The 16,461-nt window shown below is 32.2% G+C and overlaps 1 protein-coding gene across 2 annotated transcripts in view; it reads left to right on the top strand.

Moving 5' to 3' along the window:
• LOC112686301 (furin-like protease 2) overlaps nucleotides 1-10,183 on the top strand; it is a 136,925-nt gene extending 126,742 nt beyond the window's left edge. The window contains exons 14-20 of one of the 2 annotated variants that reach the window (XM_025558516.1): nucleotides 2,764-2,951; nucleotides 3,049-3,205; nucleotides 4,762-5,033; nucleotides 5,966-6,260; nucleotides 6,659-6,858; nucleotides 7,847-8,307; nucleotides 9,583-10,183. In XM_025558516.1, coding sequence (XP_025414301.1) covers nucleotides 2,764-2,951; nucleotides 3,049-3,205; nucleotides 4,762-5,033; nucleotides 5,966-6,260; nucleotides 6,659-6,858; nucleotides 7,847-8,307; nucleotides 9,583-9,693 — 1,684 coding nt within the window. In that variant the 3' untranslated portion in view covers nucleotides 9,694-10,183. Of the gene's footprint in view, nucleotides 1-2,763; nucleotides 2,952-3,048; nucleotides 3,206-4,761; nucleotides 5,034-5,962; nucleotides 6,261-6,658; nucleotides 6,859-7,846; nucleotides 8,308-9,582 lie in introns of both variants that reach the window. The other variant, XM_025558515.1, reaches the window with a different exon arrangement.
• Nucleotides 10,184-16,461: the final 6,278 nt, after the last annotated feature.

Genomic DNA, 16,461 nt, shown 5'->3' with positions numbered 1-16,461 from the left:
TTGCATAGATTATAATTACAATTTTAAATGGCTGTCAATCTAAAATTTAAAAAAAAAAATTCGTGAAATAAAAGAATTCGGAAAAAGTAAAAAAAAAAATTAGTGAAAAGTTTTTAATTTCATGCATTACTTTTGCATTAAATGTTCTACATGGTCACCTCCAAAAACTATGCAAAGTTTTATTAATGAACATTGCCGTGTTTGGAACACCTTCAGTTTCGAACGTATATATTTGTGTTTTGCAACTTTCATAATGCGATTTCTCAGTTGTTCAACCGTTGTTATCTCTACGAGAGAACTTTTCATTCCCAACTCGTCGTCTCTTAGTTTATTCTCACTTTATAGCAATGTATAAAAATCGTAGATGTTCGAAAATTTGGAAAACTGCTTAAAGCCCGTACAAATCTTTATTATTAAACTTTATATAGTTCACTAACATTTTGTCGATAAATATTTCGAAATGACGCTACATAAAGTTTTCATGACATTCAAATGACATCACGAGACTAATCTGTATTAAACTATAGAACGTGTTGTTACGTTCGTAACCGATACATGCCGCGTATGTATATGCAATTTAATATGCGTGTTAATGGCCTGCGAGTGTTCGATAATATTTAGTGAAATTATATAATCAAAGCGTGTATCATACCTAAACTGATGGAAATGAAATATAACTTCTACTATTTTTTTTTTTTGGTTACTTATAGTGGATTTCACGTCTTGCTTGCAATATATTTTCTTTTTTTAAAATTTGCTATAGAAATATATTTTGCTTTGTTATTTCTTATTAATATAGACAAATTAAATAGTTCGACGATTGACTGATACGACTGTCGGTATTTACGATGGTCACATAACTAACGTAGAACGAAAAAATATACGACGTTGTTAATGAAGTGGTAGGCTGTCTACGGAAAAATTCAAATACCCACCATTAATCAGTAAATGCATCGAGTAGCGGCTATAGGTAGATGAGAAATAAGGTTTCGGTTGAATGCAATATCAGTAGGTTCCAGTCCAATACCCCATGAAACTGAGAATCATACGGTTTCTGTTTTTGTTCCACAAAACATGCTCGACTGTTGTTATATCTATTATTATACAACTTGTATTATATATAACAAACTGTGTGTAAACATTTGAAACATACTTAAGAAATGTATTTATGTTGTTTTCAAGGTATAGATAAATACAAAGCGTATCAGCATAATTTGTCAAGTACAATTAATTATAAAACATTCTTCTTTTTTTATTATTATTAAAACGCTGCTCAATACTTATATTAGCTAAAATTGCCTTATTTTATTTTAACTTGACATTCAAAAGAATGTATTTTATACTGAAGTTTTCAAACATTTCTATTTGAATTTGTTTAGTAAATATATATATATTTTATAATAAAATTCAGCTTATAGTTTTTAAAATTTAGCAACCAATTAAAAATAATAATGTATTTATATGATATAAACTATTTATATTTGTATAAAGTCATTTTGTTTTCAATTCCTTTCAAATATTCACTTAATAATATGTTACATTTACGTTTCCTAACTTGATTTAGATTTAAAATTCCAACATGGTTTTTATATTAAAATGGAGGTTTTTAGTTGGATAAAATTATACCACTATAAAGGAATATTGTACATGTGCATTTACCTCACTAAAAATATACATTATAATGTTCATAGTAATTTAAGATATTCTGGGTCAATTGATTATTTTATATTTAGTAATTAATTTTGTATAGTTAATAGTTGTTTTGAATTTAATCAAGCATACTTGAAATAACGTATACAATGCATTATATATATGTTTATTACTCATCTTGAGACTTAATTTTCCCCAGCTCATCGTTTATTTATTATACTTTGTTCTTTATGTATAAACTATTTAATAAAATAACGCATATAATATAAGAGATGGGTAAAATATTTAAACTCTGTAAAAATAATAAATTAAAAAAAAAATCTTGAAAATTCGATTTATTCCTATCTGTCTTCGAAGAAAACAACAAACCGCTGATAATACAACTATTAAAATAAATTAATAAATTCACTTAATGTTAATTTTTTAAACCAAGAAGTTCAAAATTAATTATGTGTCAACAAAAAGATGATTTCTAGTTTTGATAAAAGTAACTTAAACCTAAAACTTGTTTCGTAAAATAATTCAACGTTTTTGACTAATGTTCCATATTCTGGTTAATTTATTATGTTAGTTTAAAAAAAATATGGTGGACAATGAAATTTACAAAAAAAAATAATAATTATTTTCCATATAACCCAACCGGATTATTTATATTCTAGTTTTTAGATTTTATGTATTTTATCCGGATAATACATTTTAGAATCAGTAAAAATAGTCCAAAAGTTCTGTGTAATCGTATATACATCATAATGTGAATTGTACTTTAAACAGAAATATTTATCTGTTCAGAAGTTAAAAACACGTTTGAAAACTATAAAACTCACGGTATGTTCGTTTTTAAAAAAACTTATCCATTTGTAGATAAACCCCAACATTTTTTTATACCGATCTATCTTGCTCTACAATTTAAAACATAACAGTACAATGTAAACAAGTGTCGATATGCGGACGAAAGAAACACAATGACTGTAATCCGTCCTCCCCATATATTTATACATTTTCTTTGACTTTTATACCGAATAAATTCTGTAAATATTATTAATTTTTTTGTGGCACCGTTTGTCGTGAATAATTAATGTGTAACGTCAACTCAACGTGGTATTCATCTTCCAGCACTTGCGTTAGCCGCTGTCCACCTCGCAGTTTCCCGAACAAAGGCGGTGTTTGTTGGCCGTGTCATGAGTCGTGTGAGACTTGTGCAGGAGCGGGACAAGATAGCTGCTTGACATGCGCGCCAGCTCACTTGAGAGTCACCGATTTAGCCGTTTGCTTGCAACAATGCCCCGACGGATACTTCGAGAGTAATAATTTTTTTTTCTATATTTTGATTCCACCCCAATGACCTTGATTTATTCCCCGCTGGTTTCCTATAACTGATAATGTTACGTTTGCGCGTAGACACAGAAGAAGGCACTTGCGTCGCGTGTGGCCCGAACTGTGGAAGCTGTGAAGCTCGTCCGGATCACTGTACTAGCTGCGAACATCATCTGGTACTCCACAACAACCAGTGTTACGCAAATTGTCCGATTAACACTTACGAAACTAACGATTATCGGTAAGTAAAATATGTCATATTAATCATTTTATGCAACAGTTTCCCATGTTTGGTCTTAAGGAAGAAGACGACTAGAGGTCTTAGTACTCTAGTCGGGGTTTTAGAGGAGCTTGGCTAAATGTGTAGAGAAAATAGTTGAATTATTTACTTCAATGACCATAATTTATGCCTCCAAAGTCATGTATACAGTTATAATCCATCCTACTATCCACTTTAAACCATGCAATCAACATAAGATATGCAATTAATAACTTCTCTTTAGCCTATAACAACCCGCTGTTGAAACGTGTTCGATTTCTTGGGAACAACTTAATAACTTAATGTTATTTTTTCAATATGCTATTGTTCATATTCAAGAAACATAACACTGGCTCCAAAATTAATACGATGCAATTAAAATTAAAAATTAATTCTATAACTTAATATATTTGATAAAAATTATTATTAAGTAATTTTATTTATTATCTATTAATTCAAGTTTTGAAAAAATGATACTACAAAAAATTTATTTTTTCTTTGTTAACTTCGAGAACTTTAGACATCCGCTAAAGTATTCTCAGTGAAGCCCAATAGTCTTTTTTATATAAAAATAAATAAAAAAATTTAGAAATGGTGATACTTACGGAGAAATATCAATATTTTTGGAGACGATAATTTTTATAAATTTATCACCATGCAAAAACTATCCTAGATCAGTAACTAGTTATTTCCATATCTAGATAGTATACAGGTATTTTAACGCATTGGGTTGTGTCATACCGCTTTTCTAATACTTAACAAAAGTTAATAGAAGATTACCAACAAGTTGAATTTAACTTTACGTGTTGTCATATGTAGTTAAAACCCGGCTTTCGTTTTATCAAAACAATGTGCACTTAGTGAAATCGCTCTTTTCATGAAGTATAATCACTTCATCATCAATATTATGAATTCTGTAAAAATTACGTTTAATACGTAAAATCTATAGATAATTATTTTTTCTTGTAGAACCAATAAAATTAATGTGATTCAAATAACGTAATCAAACATGATTCATTTTACGAAAATAATCTCTACATATAATCTTGTAATTAATCGTCGTGTTCGCAATATACATACATGTTATTGAAATGGATATTCAGGTCGCAAAACTATCGATTTCACTAAATGGGTACGGGGAATACAGATATAATATATATGCTCCTGTTGCTTTCCTTTGCGTCATCAATAAATATTTTCGACATGATTGTATATAGTTCTATTGACGATAACGAATATTTTGATTAATATCGTTACCATTAAGGTATCGTTTCTCAACCTGGGGGTTAATGATCCCATATAAAAGGGTTGATGGCATCGGTCAAAAATAGTTAAATGTTTATAAACAAAAAAAAACCGTATATACTTATTCTATACACTAGAAATGTTTTTTCCATAACAAGCGTATGCTAGTTGTTTGTCCTATTAACGATAAGTTATGTGTAACTAATAAAATCGATAACCAAGCACCATGAGAATTTTTTACAAGATGGTTTGTTATTGCAATGTGCAATGTGAACTTGTAAAATGTGTTTCAGATGTGGTGCCTGTGACGCAAAATGCGAATCGTGCACCGGACCGAATGCCGACCAGTGTATAACATGCAAATCAGGTTACTTCGAACTGAAAGGCACGTGCCATTCTAAGTGTCCAGACTACTATTATCCCGACCAGAAGCGTCACGAATGCCTAGCATGTCCGTCGGGTTGCGTCGCTTGCAACTCTACCGCGTGTCATTCTTGCGATCTAGGTTTCACGCTGAACAAGAAAGGACGGTGCCTAAAGACCGGTAGTCAACAATGTCAACCTGGTAAATATAAAATGTTTACTTTATAAAATTTTGCACGAGATGCACTCGCATCCACGAGATCCGAATCACGTTAAAAAAAAAAACAGAAATATAGACCAACCAGACTTTCTTTCGAATATTAATTGTTTATATATTTATATATATGTTACTAACATAATAATAAGAAGCAATTGTTGTATATCTCTTGAAATGTACATACATTTTAAAAAATGTGTGTTAAAATATCGATTTTCTACTAATGTATTGTATTTTCAATGGAATTCAAAACATTTAACGTACTACTCTGAAATGTATGTTTTGCAGTAGGTATTCGTATGATTTAATCAACCTCAAAGGTACATATTATTGAATTTAAAGCTACTTGTTGATTAGAACACTAAACAATAAAGTACATCGCTAACTTTTAACAACTCTATTGGATACAAGAAATTGTCAAACTAAATCTTTTATTATTTATACACCATATATTTTTTATAGTTAGTTCAATAAAAGATTATGACAGCGCAGAAACCAAAACTTGTCGTACCCCACCTTAACCTTTTATCCATTCCTCCGTTTTTCGATAAATTTTCGTTGTCGCATTACACTCCTACTCCTTCGTTCCATCCTCTGTATTTACAAGAAAAACAATTAAAATTGTTTTTGCGCTTAAACATTTAATATAAAATCGGACGCGATTCGATTGTTTCGTCTAAGAACACGATTGGGATTCATTGCTTTCCAACCTGCCGCATGAGTACCTACCTAAAACGTATATTTTAATCGTTATTACGGAAGCGATCCGAACATACGTATTGATTTTAGACAAACGTACACCAATCCATCGATTTTAGTCGAATAATATAACTACCGCTTACACTTATTATCGTCGCAGATCTGTAAACTATTTGTTACGTGATTCTCGTTATTGTTATTTTGTTATCCTGTAGCAGGCCAGTTCTGGACCGGTTCTCAGTGCCAATCGTGTCACGCCTCGTGCGAGACTTGCAGCGACTTCTCCGAACAAAACTGTCTGTCCTGTCGGTCGCCGTCCATGTTCCAAGCGCCGGGCACGTGCGTGGAACAGTGTTCGGCCGGCTTCTATCCAGACTTGCGGTTCGGCAACTATGCGACGTGTCAGCCGTGCCCGCATCCGTGCATCGAATGCGTGTCCCGCACGAACTGCACGATGTGCCACTCGCCGTTACTGCTGCAAACCGGCCAGTGCCGCACGACATGTGCCCCGGGGTATGTGCACGCACGTAATGTGCACACGTAGTAGCTTGACGATTACGTTTTGTATTCGAACCGCGTGCAGTGATAATAAAGGCTAACCGATAATGCATACGTTTCTCGACCGTATTCGCAGGGGAATAAAAATCGAGTTTTACCCGCTTTGCAATGTAATACCTGTTTGGGTTTTCAATGCCATTTTTATTTTTTTATTATTATTATTGTATCGTTATTACGCTTTTAAGAGTACAAATATTAATACCTCGGTTAACGATGTCGTATCTGTATACTCGATGCAATTGCTCGCTTTTACAGACGGTGACATGTGGTGGTGCTTTTTAATAATCCGACGCGTGCGTACCTAAGCCACAGTTTAATGTATCAGATATCATAACATAATGTAACGTTTCCAGATATTACAGTGACGTGGGCGCGTGCGCTAAGTGCTATCTGAGCTGTATGACTTGCAGCGGCCCCCGCAGGGACCAGTGCGTCAGTTGTCCGCGCGGGTGGCAATTGGCCGCCGGCGAATGTCACCCTGAGTGTCCGCAGGGTTTCTTCATGTCGGACTTCGGTTGCCAGAAATGCCACCATTACTGCAAGACTTGCAAGGGTAATAAAACACGGTTGTTATCTTACGTCCGCCTCTGCACATATTCTATCAACCTTCCTACGTACACATTATTATACTCCGACAAACTAATGTACTGTACACGTGATCCAGCGACTATAGCTTTTTAGTGCATGAACACGCGTTATTACAAATGTTAAAAGATATCAAATGAGAAAAAGTTTTCAATAAGACCCTCACGTAAAAAAACAGAAATATTCCGTTTACTCCAACATGTGAAACGTTTACATCACTTTTCGCGTTGAGACCGATCGAAGTTTCGATCCATGACATGTTTGACAGTTTGATTTCTTATTTGCGTGTTCTATAAGGTTCTATAAAACAAATACGCTACAATTTTTCAATCTCTTGCATGAATAGATACCAATCGATTTTCCTATAGTACGCTGTTGCTTTTACGTAAAACGCAGTTTTGTCCTTGACGTTTATATCGTAAAACACTGTATACGTAATCCCTCCACTCCAACACTTTACCATATGACGGATTTATAAGACTATGAAATATGCAACGGCATAGGATAATATATTTTCGGGGAATCAAAACATTTTTATTTCAAAATTTTTTTTATTTGTATTAAAAGTTTTTATTACTGTATCTTAAAATTTAAAAAAAAAATTTGATTTTATTTACTAATAGGAAATAAATTGAAAATCGTAATATTCAGCCCTGACTTTAGTATATATTTATTTGGGTTATTCGTGTAACCGTTGAGTATGCCCGTACGCTATTAACAACTTAACACTCATCGACCAGCCGGTTGGAATGTCGTTAAAAATCGTTAAACGGTCAAAACACGTTTCATAAACCACTTGGGGAAAACGGTACATCCGTGTAGAACATCTCTATCTCGTACAGACGGCAAACTCGACTCGACTCACCCTTGTTACGTAACCGTCCACACGTGGTGTAAGGGGATGATAATAAAGTGTACAATATTATGTACTGAACGTATGTGTGCGTCGCTTACAGGTGAAGGCCCGTTGCAGTGCACGTCGTGTCCGCCGCACTTCATGCTCGAGGACGGCCTGTGCTCCGAGTGTTCGGGCTCGCAGTACTACGACCCGCCCACGCAACTGTGCAAGCCGTGCCACGCGTCCTGTCGCGCGTGCACCGGGCCCGGCCCGTTCAGCTGTTCGGCGTGCATGTTCCCGCTGCACCTGGACCGAAAGAACTCGCAATGCGTGTCATGCTGCGGACCGCGTCCGCACGACGACTGCTGTAGCTGCAACTCGGACACCGGAGAGTGTCACAACCTGACGCCCGCGGAAAAGCGCCGGACGTCCGTCAGCGGCGAACTGGACAACCTGGCAGCGGCCGCGTCCGTCCACCGCGGTCCCGTGACGGGCGCGAACGCCGACACGACCGTGTTTGGTTACTTAGCGCTGATAGCGGTCGCCTCCGTCTTGGTCGTCCTGTCCGCTATGGTGGTGGTAAGTGTTTCGTGACCATGAGCTTGTCACTGGTGACTCAGGTCGTACACATGTGCCGTGTGCGGGACGTTCTTTCGGTTGTATTTCCGCATAGAGCCTAGTTCACGGTATGCTTGTCTATAGTTCGGTGAATTAGCGACTAATTTATAGCGTTCAAACGTGCGTGAACTGAATTCACATTTTGGTCGTTTAGCGAATTAATTCGTTCAACTAAATCGTACAAATCCGTTTGATTTGATTTTTTCTCCATTTTATTAGGCCTCCTATCAATTTACCAGAACTAGAACCTATGATGCAACAGCTACGCTGGCCGTAATACTGGCCGTAAATATTAATGCGAACGTGAATTGTTTTAGTGAACTTTACTTGATTTAATTCTGATAGCATTGGGTGAACTAAGATTCAGCTTCCAGACTTAATCATTCGCTTGTAGTATTACGATACGAAACGACGTGGACGCGTCGCAGTAGATTTACTAACTTATGTAATAGGTGTATAGTATGCGAGACCCATTCGAATCTACGGTATCCAAATACGACGAACTGCTAAACCTTCTCAAATTCGTATTGTTCAGTCCTATCCATTTATGATCGCGTCATTATCTCATTACGTTGGTATATTTCAAAAAATTTCCTTCGTATTGACCTCAACATTTATAATATTAATCAACTAGCAAAAGAACACTACTAAACTTCCATCCTAAATCCGGTTCTCACTTAAACTCTTTAATCTGTCTTCTTTCAATTGCAGTTCTCGCCAATAATCCGACGCATCGATTAATTCAAAAATGAGAAAATAAACAAATCGCCGGATGGCCACCCTCTGTTACTAATCGTACTATTTGTAATTATTATAACTTTCACATTCTTGTTCTGTATATAGTTTAGATTGGTTTTGAATTGTATTACAGAAAATAAAAACGTACTCTCGCAAAGTGGCCGTTCGCAAAAGAAAATAAAAATTACAATTTTGTTTGCGCTTAACGGCTTTGTTACCGAATTGTAGGATCCTAGAAATAGGTATACGGGATTTCGAGTTCATCGATGCCCTGGGGTCGGGAAAGATTTTCTTATCGAAACCACGATAGACTTTATAAATCCAAATTCTAAAAGCCATCCGGTTTAGATACGGTCCGGCCCGAACACTTGCCCGCGTAATTTGCGCCCAAATAACTCGACCCGATGCCATTAACCAGACACGTAGTTGCACGTGCATACTTTATTGCGAATCTTATATATGACATAACCACCATAATGGTATTTTGTCGTTGTACAGATAAAACGGAAGCGCAATCAACATTCAGGTTACGTAAAGTTGTTGCGACCGCAAAACGACATGAACTTGGAGGACAATGATAGCAGCATCGCACTTTTCGCCGAGACGTGACCGGTTGTGATCGAACACCGTCAACTTGACGACGACAAGCTCGCAGACCTGCAACTGTTGTAACATCGTTCGTCGTCGTCCGGAGGAGTGTATACCTAAGAATGAAAAAAAATAAACACGAAAAATAGAGCTAATTATTATTATATTATTAAACAATACGTCTTCGTTGTTTATCCGCGCACCAACTCATAAATCATAGCCAAAATGTTAAAAGCTCCTCTTCAATCTGTGGAAACGCTAATCCACTGACCTATATATCCTTTTTCGTCTTCGCCGATTCTCAATAACATGATTACTGTTATTATTATTATTATTATTATTATTATTATTATTTTTATTAGTATTACTTTTATTGTTGTTGTACACTTATTTTATACACCTACTTAAAACAACGACAAATTCATTAAAATATTATTAATTTTAGTTTTCCTTGAGTTCCTTTTCTGTAACCGTTTTCCGTCGAACTTCATTAACATTCCATATTTTTTTATTTCTATTTAAAATACTTGCTCTCTTCTTAAACTCAATAATAACAATCTGTTCATTCATATGCTTATGTGTATAAATATTATTAATCAACTTATTCAAATTGTGTCGATCAAATAATTTTTCTGATTGTTTTTACCACATACATTACCTCAGATTCATTATTATTATTTTTATTTTTATTTTAAGTTAAGAAAATATGATCAGTGTATAAAAAACAAAAACAAATCATAAAATCACATTCTTGACAACATTTTACTATCAGTTTGGTATTTTTTCTATTTCTTTTAATTATCTTATAATTTTTTACTGAGTATGTTTAAGGAAAATGTAAATGTCTTTAAATAATATTTTTTTGAATAGTTTGTTTAATGTTCTAATTTTGAATTATATAATTCCTATCTGATAATTGTTTATCGTTACATACAATCAAAAACGAATAAAACACTTAAAGTATTACATATTGCCACAGTAACAAAAATTACTTATTTTCTATTGCAGTAGTTAATATAATTTAAAAAGAAACAAATTAAGTAAAAAACAAATAAATATTTACATTGAACACTCATTTTTATTTGTGAACATAAAATGTAAAACCCTGTTAAATTATAGCATTTATGAAAAATATTCCAAATTTATTATTATTTCAGATGAACATTATAACTATTATTTTAAATTCCTACATAAACTAAGTAACCACTACTTAATAATACAAACATGATAAATATCTTATATTGTATGTTTATGATTATACTATAATAAAATAGAACAAATTATTATTATCATTTATTTATAAAATGTATAATCAATATCTAATATTTAGCTTCTGTACCATTAAAAAATATGTACCTGTATACCTATGAACATAAATTATTGTATTACTCATCCGTTTTCTACTTATTTAAAACATATATCATGTGAAATTGTTATTGTGACAGCAATGTCAATGAAATACTATTTAAGCATTTATCTAATGTGTTATGTATATGGCAAAAAAAAAGCGTACACATCATTTGTGAACTCTGTTCAAAATGTCTGTGATTCAGTTTGTAATATGTAAATATGATATTTTATTTTATTTTTTTTTTTTTTTGTTCAAATAAATTATACCATTATTGTAAGATTATAAAATATAAATTCAAATATTGAAAAACATGTTTGAGTTATAATGATTTGAAATCACTTGTGTCCATACAAATGTGTATGTTTCAATGATTTACAAATGATAATACTACCTATGTCATTAATTGACCGGATATGATTAATATAAACTTTTGTTTAATTTCACTTTGAAACTGTTTTCTGATTAATACTATTTGCCTGATATATGATAAGAGGTTTAAAATATTTTAAAGCTGATATAGTTTTATATATTAAAACTGTCCTACTACTCATTAGACCAGGAATCGGCTCTAGTAATTTCAATTGGATTCCAGAAGATTAGATCAAAAAAATTAATGAGGTTTAAAGAAAAAAATGTATTTTATTTGCTTATCCATTACATAAATATTTTTAAAAAATTTCCAATAGAATTTTGACAAATAAGTAAATTAATGTGACTGATGCTGACAACTCTGCAAATATTGATGCAAGTGGTAATACACCTCACAACTGATTCGGAGTTAAGATTTTTCTCTTACCATTTTTCCTACTTTTTTTATTTTTACAACCCATACCGATTTTTCTCTTGGCTTTCATAGCATTTACCACTGCATATGCAGCAAGTTTTTCTTTTTTAGAACTATCACTAAGTAGCTTTAACTCTTTCCTAATCCTGTTCTTTTAATAACTTATCAGCTTTATGTCTAATATCTAAATTATTACTATTTTCATAAGCAATGTCATGTGTTCGACAAACAGAATCCATTGGATTAACCCCTTTGTCTCCACAAGCTAACCTTTCTTTTAACTTAGTCCCAGGTCCACAAAACTGATGGCCTGGTACATGAGCTTCGAATGGAAGCTTATTTGCTTATTTATAAGAGTAGGTATTTAAGAAGCCTTTGCCAGATTTTAACTTATGAGTTGAAAGCATTTTATATAATTGGCTTTATATTTTAGCTCTTTAGTATTTATATAAAAAAAAAAATGAAATTAATCGAGCAAAAAGATAAATTAAGCATAGATAATGTTGATGTACAAATTACATTACATTACATTTATTACAAAACCATCAAGACACGGACCATTATTACCCGATAGTAATCGTGAAATATTGGTCGGACCTTCAGGATCGGGAAAAACAAATGTTATGTTTAATCTTATAACTAATAGAAATTGATTAAAATTTGAAAATATTTATTTATACTCTATAACACATGAATAAGAAAAATATATACTATTAAAAAATATAATGAACAGTATTGAAGGTGTTCATTTTTATATATTTACAAATGCAGATAAAGTTATAAAAAACCTAGTTTAGTTAAAAAAAAATTCAACTTTTATATTTAATGACGTTATTTTTGACAATCTAACCCCTATTCGTGACTATTTTAGTATGAGACGTCATTCTGATGCTAATTCAATTTTTTACTTGGCACAGACATATTCAAAAATACCAAAACAGTTAGAGACAATGCAAATTTTTTAGTAATATTCAAGCAAGATGATAAGAATTTATATCATATATTCAATGATCATTGTTCTGCAAATATGGATTTTTCAGAGTTCTGTCGGTTAAATATTATGAATCTCCCTGTAAAAAAATGGAACCAGAACATATATACAGGTTGTTGATAAAATCATGAGCACGTTAACTAAAAAAAATTTACCGTGTGTCTGTCGGTTAAATATTTTGAATCTCCCTGTAAAAAATGGAGCCAGAACATACATATAGGTTTTTAAAAAAATCATAAGCACGGTAACTAAAAAAAAATTTACCGTGCGTCTGTCGGTCAAATATTTTGAATCTCCCTGTAAAAAAAAAATGGAGCCAGAACATACAAATACATATTATTTTAGTGTACAATTCAATTTACAAACTAAGAAAGTCTCTACACCGTTTGTGTTTGAATCATATTATCCAGGTTATCCGGAAATGTCTTTGGCGTTAACTATGAGATAGGTAAGGCCGTTACTGTTTGCACAACCATGGAACCTCTTGTAAAATATGGTAGTTGTTTATTGGATGGTTTTGACTTGTAAATCTTCATAGGTTTTTGCGATGATGCTATCTCGCTGTAAACCTCGCTATCTAAAACTCCGGTATCTCGAATTTTTTTGTAATCCCGATCATTCAGTACTGGACTTACGTGTTAACCCTTTCAGACCCATAATTATTTAATGTAAATAAAAATTTTTTTTTTACATATTTACACTTACAGTACATTAATTAACATATTTGCAAATTTTCATTGTTTTTGCATTAATATCCTCAAAGTTATGGAATGGGTCATCAGAATAACCCATAGGTTTTTATGGAGCTTTAATTGTTAATGAAAAATATACATTAATATTATAAAAAAACTTGTTTTATTTGTGTACAAAAAAACTTGTTTTATTTGTGTACAAAAAAAAATTAAAACTGAAGTATATAAAACAATGTATTATTGTTAAATTCTTAAAACGTAAATGTATAATAAATAAAATAATATTAATAACAAACAACTCGTACTTACATAAAATAAATAAAGAATTAAAAATAAAATGTATACCTGTTAAGAATTCAAACGTTTATCTTTTTAGAATTTTTTTGAATACTTGATACGGTAAAAATAAAATGAAACTTAATTTTTTTTGTGAAATTCTGCAAAACAATTTCTATCTTTAGTTAGACACAAGTGAACATTGCATTTAGAACAGTAAAAATGGGTTCGATTGTTTCTAGAACACGTAGGATTTTTGCATTTTGCCGCGTTCTTCAACCAATCCATTTTTGGCATATGATCTATCCTATCATACCTTGACACATCAGGAGGCAATGAACTGTCAGTGCGATTAGTTGATTAATATAGAGGTGGAAAAGTAGATAATGATGAAGTTGGTGTTTCAGAACTGTAAGAAAGTTTAGTTGGGCGTCCTACTCTATTTTTTTTTCATTGACGGAGTCTGTAGAGTAGTACTAATCATTTCTTCAGCTAACTGAAGCCGAAAATGTAGAAAATCCAAAATTTTTTTTTCGGTAAAAGTAGTTCCTCAGCTTCCTTCTTGTACTGTAACCATGAATTACTTGCTACTAAATCAAAAATCATTCTAAGCGTCCATTTACTAGATTTGATAAAAGTCCTGTACAAACTAATCATTTGGTCCGATTTGTCTACACCACCCATACCGGCATGGTAAAACTTTACAATCTCTGGCCTTTCAACTGTAACGTACTGTTTTAGTTTTCTATCATATCGTTTTACATAATCAGGTGTACCAGATGTTATAAAATTTGAGGCTAATGTTACTGATTTATTGTTGTACCATTTTACCAAACATATGGCACAAGCATTTTCGACATTAGATTGTATTTCATACGTCGATCCTCTACCCATTTTTGACATAATTTTATCACTCAATAAAGGTGGATTCACAAAACGATTTATTCTGACTGTTCCTGATGCATATATACCGAGATTATAAAGTCGCTCAAATAATGAATAAGTGGAAAAAAATTATCAAAATATAAAAATGAGTTTTTTCTTTCAAAGTTTATACTAAAAATAAAACTACCGAAGTTCCAAATCCAAATGATTTCAATTGGTTTTGATCTAATTCTGTTGAACTGCCTTGGTATAGTATAAAATCATATATAATTCCACACTCAGACGTCAAAACAAAAATTTTAACGCCCCAAGGACTGGGCTTGTTTCTCATATATTGTTTTACCGATAATTTGTCTTTGAACGGCACCGTTTGCTCATCGACACACACATTTCGAACTTTCGATAAATTATTACATTTTTTTCTAATTTGGTTATACAAGTGTCGAACTTTTATAAATTTATCTACATTATTACGAGGTACATCTAAATTATTAATTATATGTAAAAAACGATCACGGGACATAGAATTTGAAATCAATGGTACTCTAAATTTTTCTTCCCAATACATACGTATCCTTGGAAATTTCAAACATCCCATAATTAAATGAATTGCGATAAATGTTTGTATTTCTTGTTTATTGTGTGTTTAAAATTTGTTAAACATTTTTGTACAGCATACAAATTGGTGTTAAACGCTATAGTTTCAAAAAAATCATACTCGAAATATTCCAAAAAAAAATCAATAGGGTTACGTGAAAAATCAACCTGATCTAGTGTTTCAATATCTTCTAATACAATATTTGGACATTGAAATGGTTGTTGTAACCATTTTATATTTTTATTGGGGGTGATCGGAAACTCATTTCTTGGAGGAGCAATAAGAGGAACAGTATCAACAACCAAAGTTTCATCAGTTTCAAAACTATCAACAGCATTAGTATCATTAGTATCCATAAAATAATCAAAATTACCGTCAAACTGTTCTAATAAGCCATCTAATTCTTCACCCAGAAAATCATCTTCCCTGTCAACTGCTATGTTGTCTTCCTCGTCATCTGAAATATCAAATTCAGAAATTTCCCCATTTTCTAACAATTCTAATATTCCTTGTCTCGTTAATTTATTAGCCATTTTCCACGTTACAATAAAAATAAATTAAAAAAAGAGTGAAAAAACACAATATATATAAAACAAGTGTTACAATATAATAGGTTGTAATTGTTTTTAAATTATTGTGATAATAATTATTATTAATTATACACAAGTGTGATTGCACGAACGTGTGATAACAATACGAGTATTACCCTCCAAATCAAACAACAATCTCGCGCATGGACTAATAGGTGTAGAAGCCGATGGGTCATTACAATGTACCAATGTTCAATCACCTAACAAAGGAGCGGGAATTGAATCACGTGCATGGCGATAACAACATATGATTCATACAGTATTAAACAATAAAATAAAAATTACTCATAGGGCACGATCTAGCGGTAAAATTATAACGAACAAAATAATTTTTTTTTCATTTTTTTTCATTCAAAATATTTTACAAAAAATATTATCTGTGTCAATATTACTAAAAATCATATATTTTATATTTTACTATATTCAAGATAATATTTTCTACAATTTTATCAAGACAGAATTAAATTAACATTATTATTTAATTAGTTATACGTAATCTAACTAGTGGGTCATTTTAGTGACCCACCGGTCTGAAAGGGTTATTTCGGTAAATCGAATTTTTCTATAAGTCGAAGTCATTATCTTATACCCACCACCTATTACGATTCACTAACTCGAATAT

The sequence above is a fragment of the Sipha flava genome, unplaced genomic scaffold (assembly GCF_003268045.1).
Source record: "Sipha flava isolate LNK unplaced genomic scaffold, YSA_version1 303_pilon_pilon, whole genome shotgun sequence".
In the NCBI taxonomy this organism is placed as follows: domain Eukaryota; kingdom Metazoa; phylum Arthropoda; class Insecta; order Hemiptera; family Aphididae; genus Sipha; species Sipha flava.
This window is presented reverse-complemented; position numbering and strand designations above follow the sequence as displayed.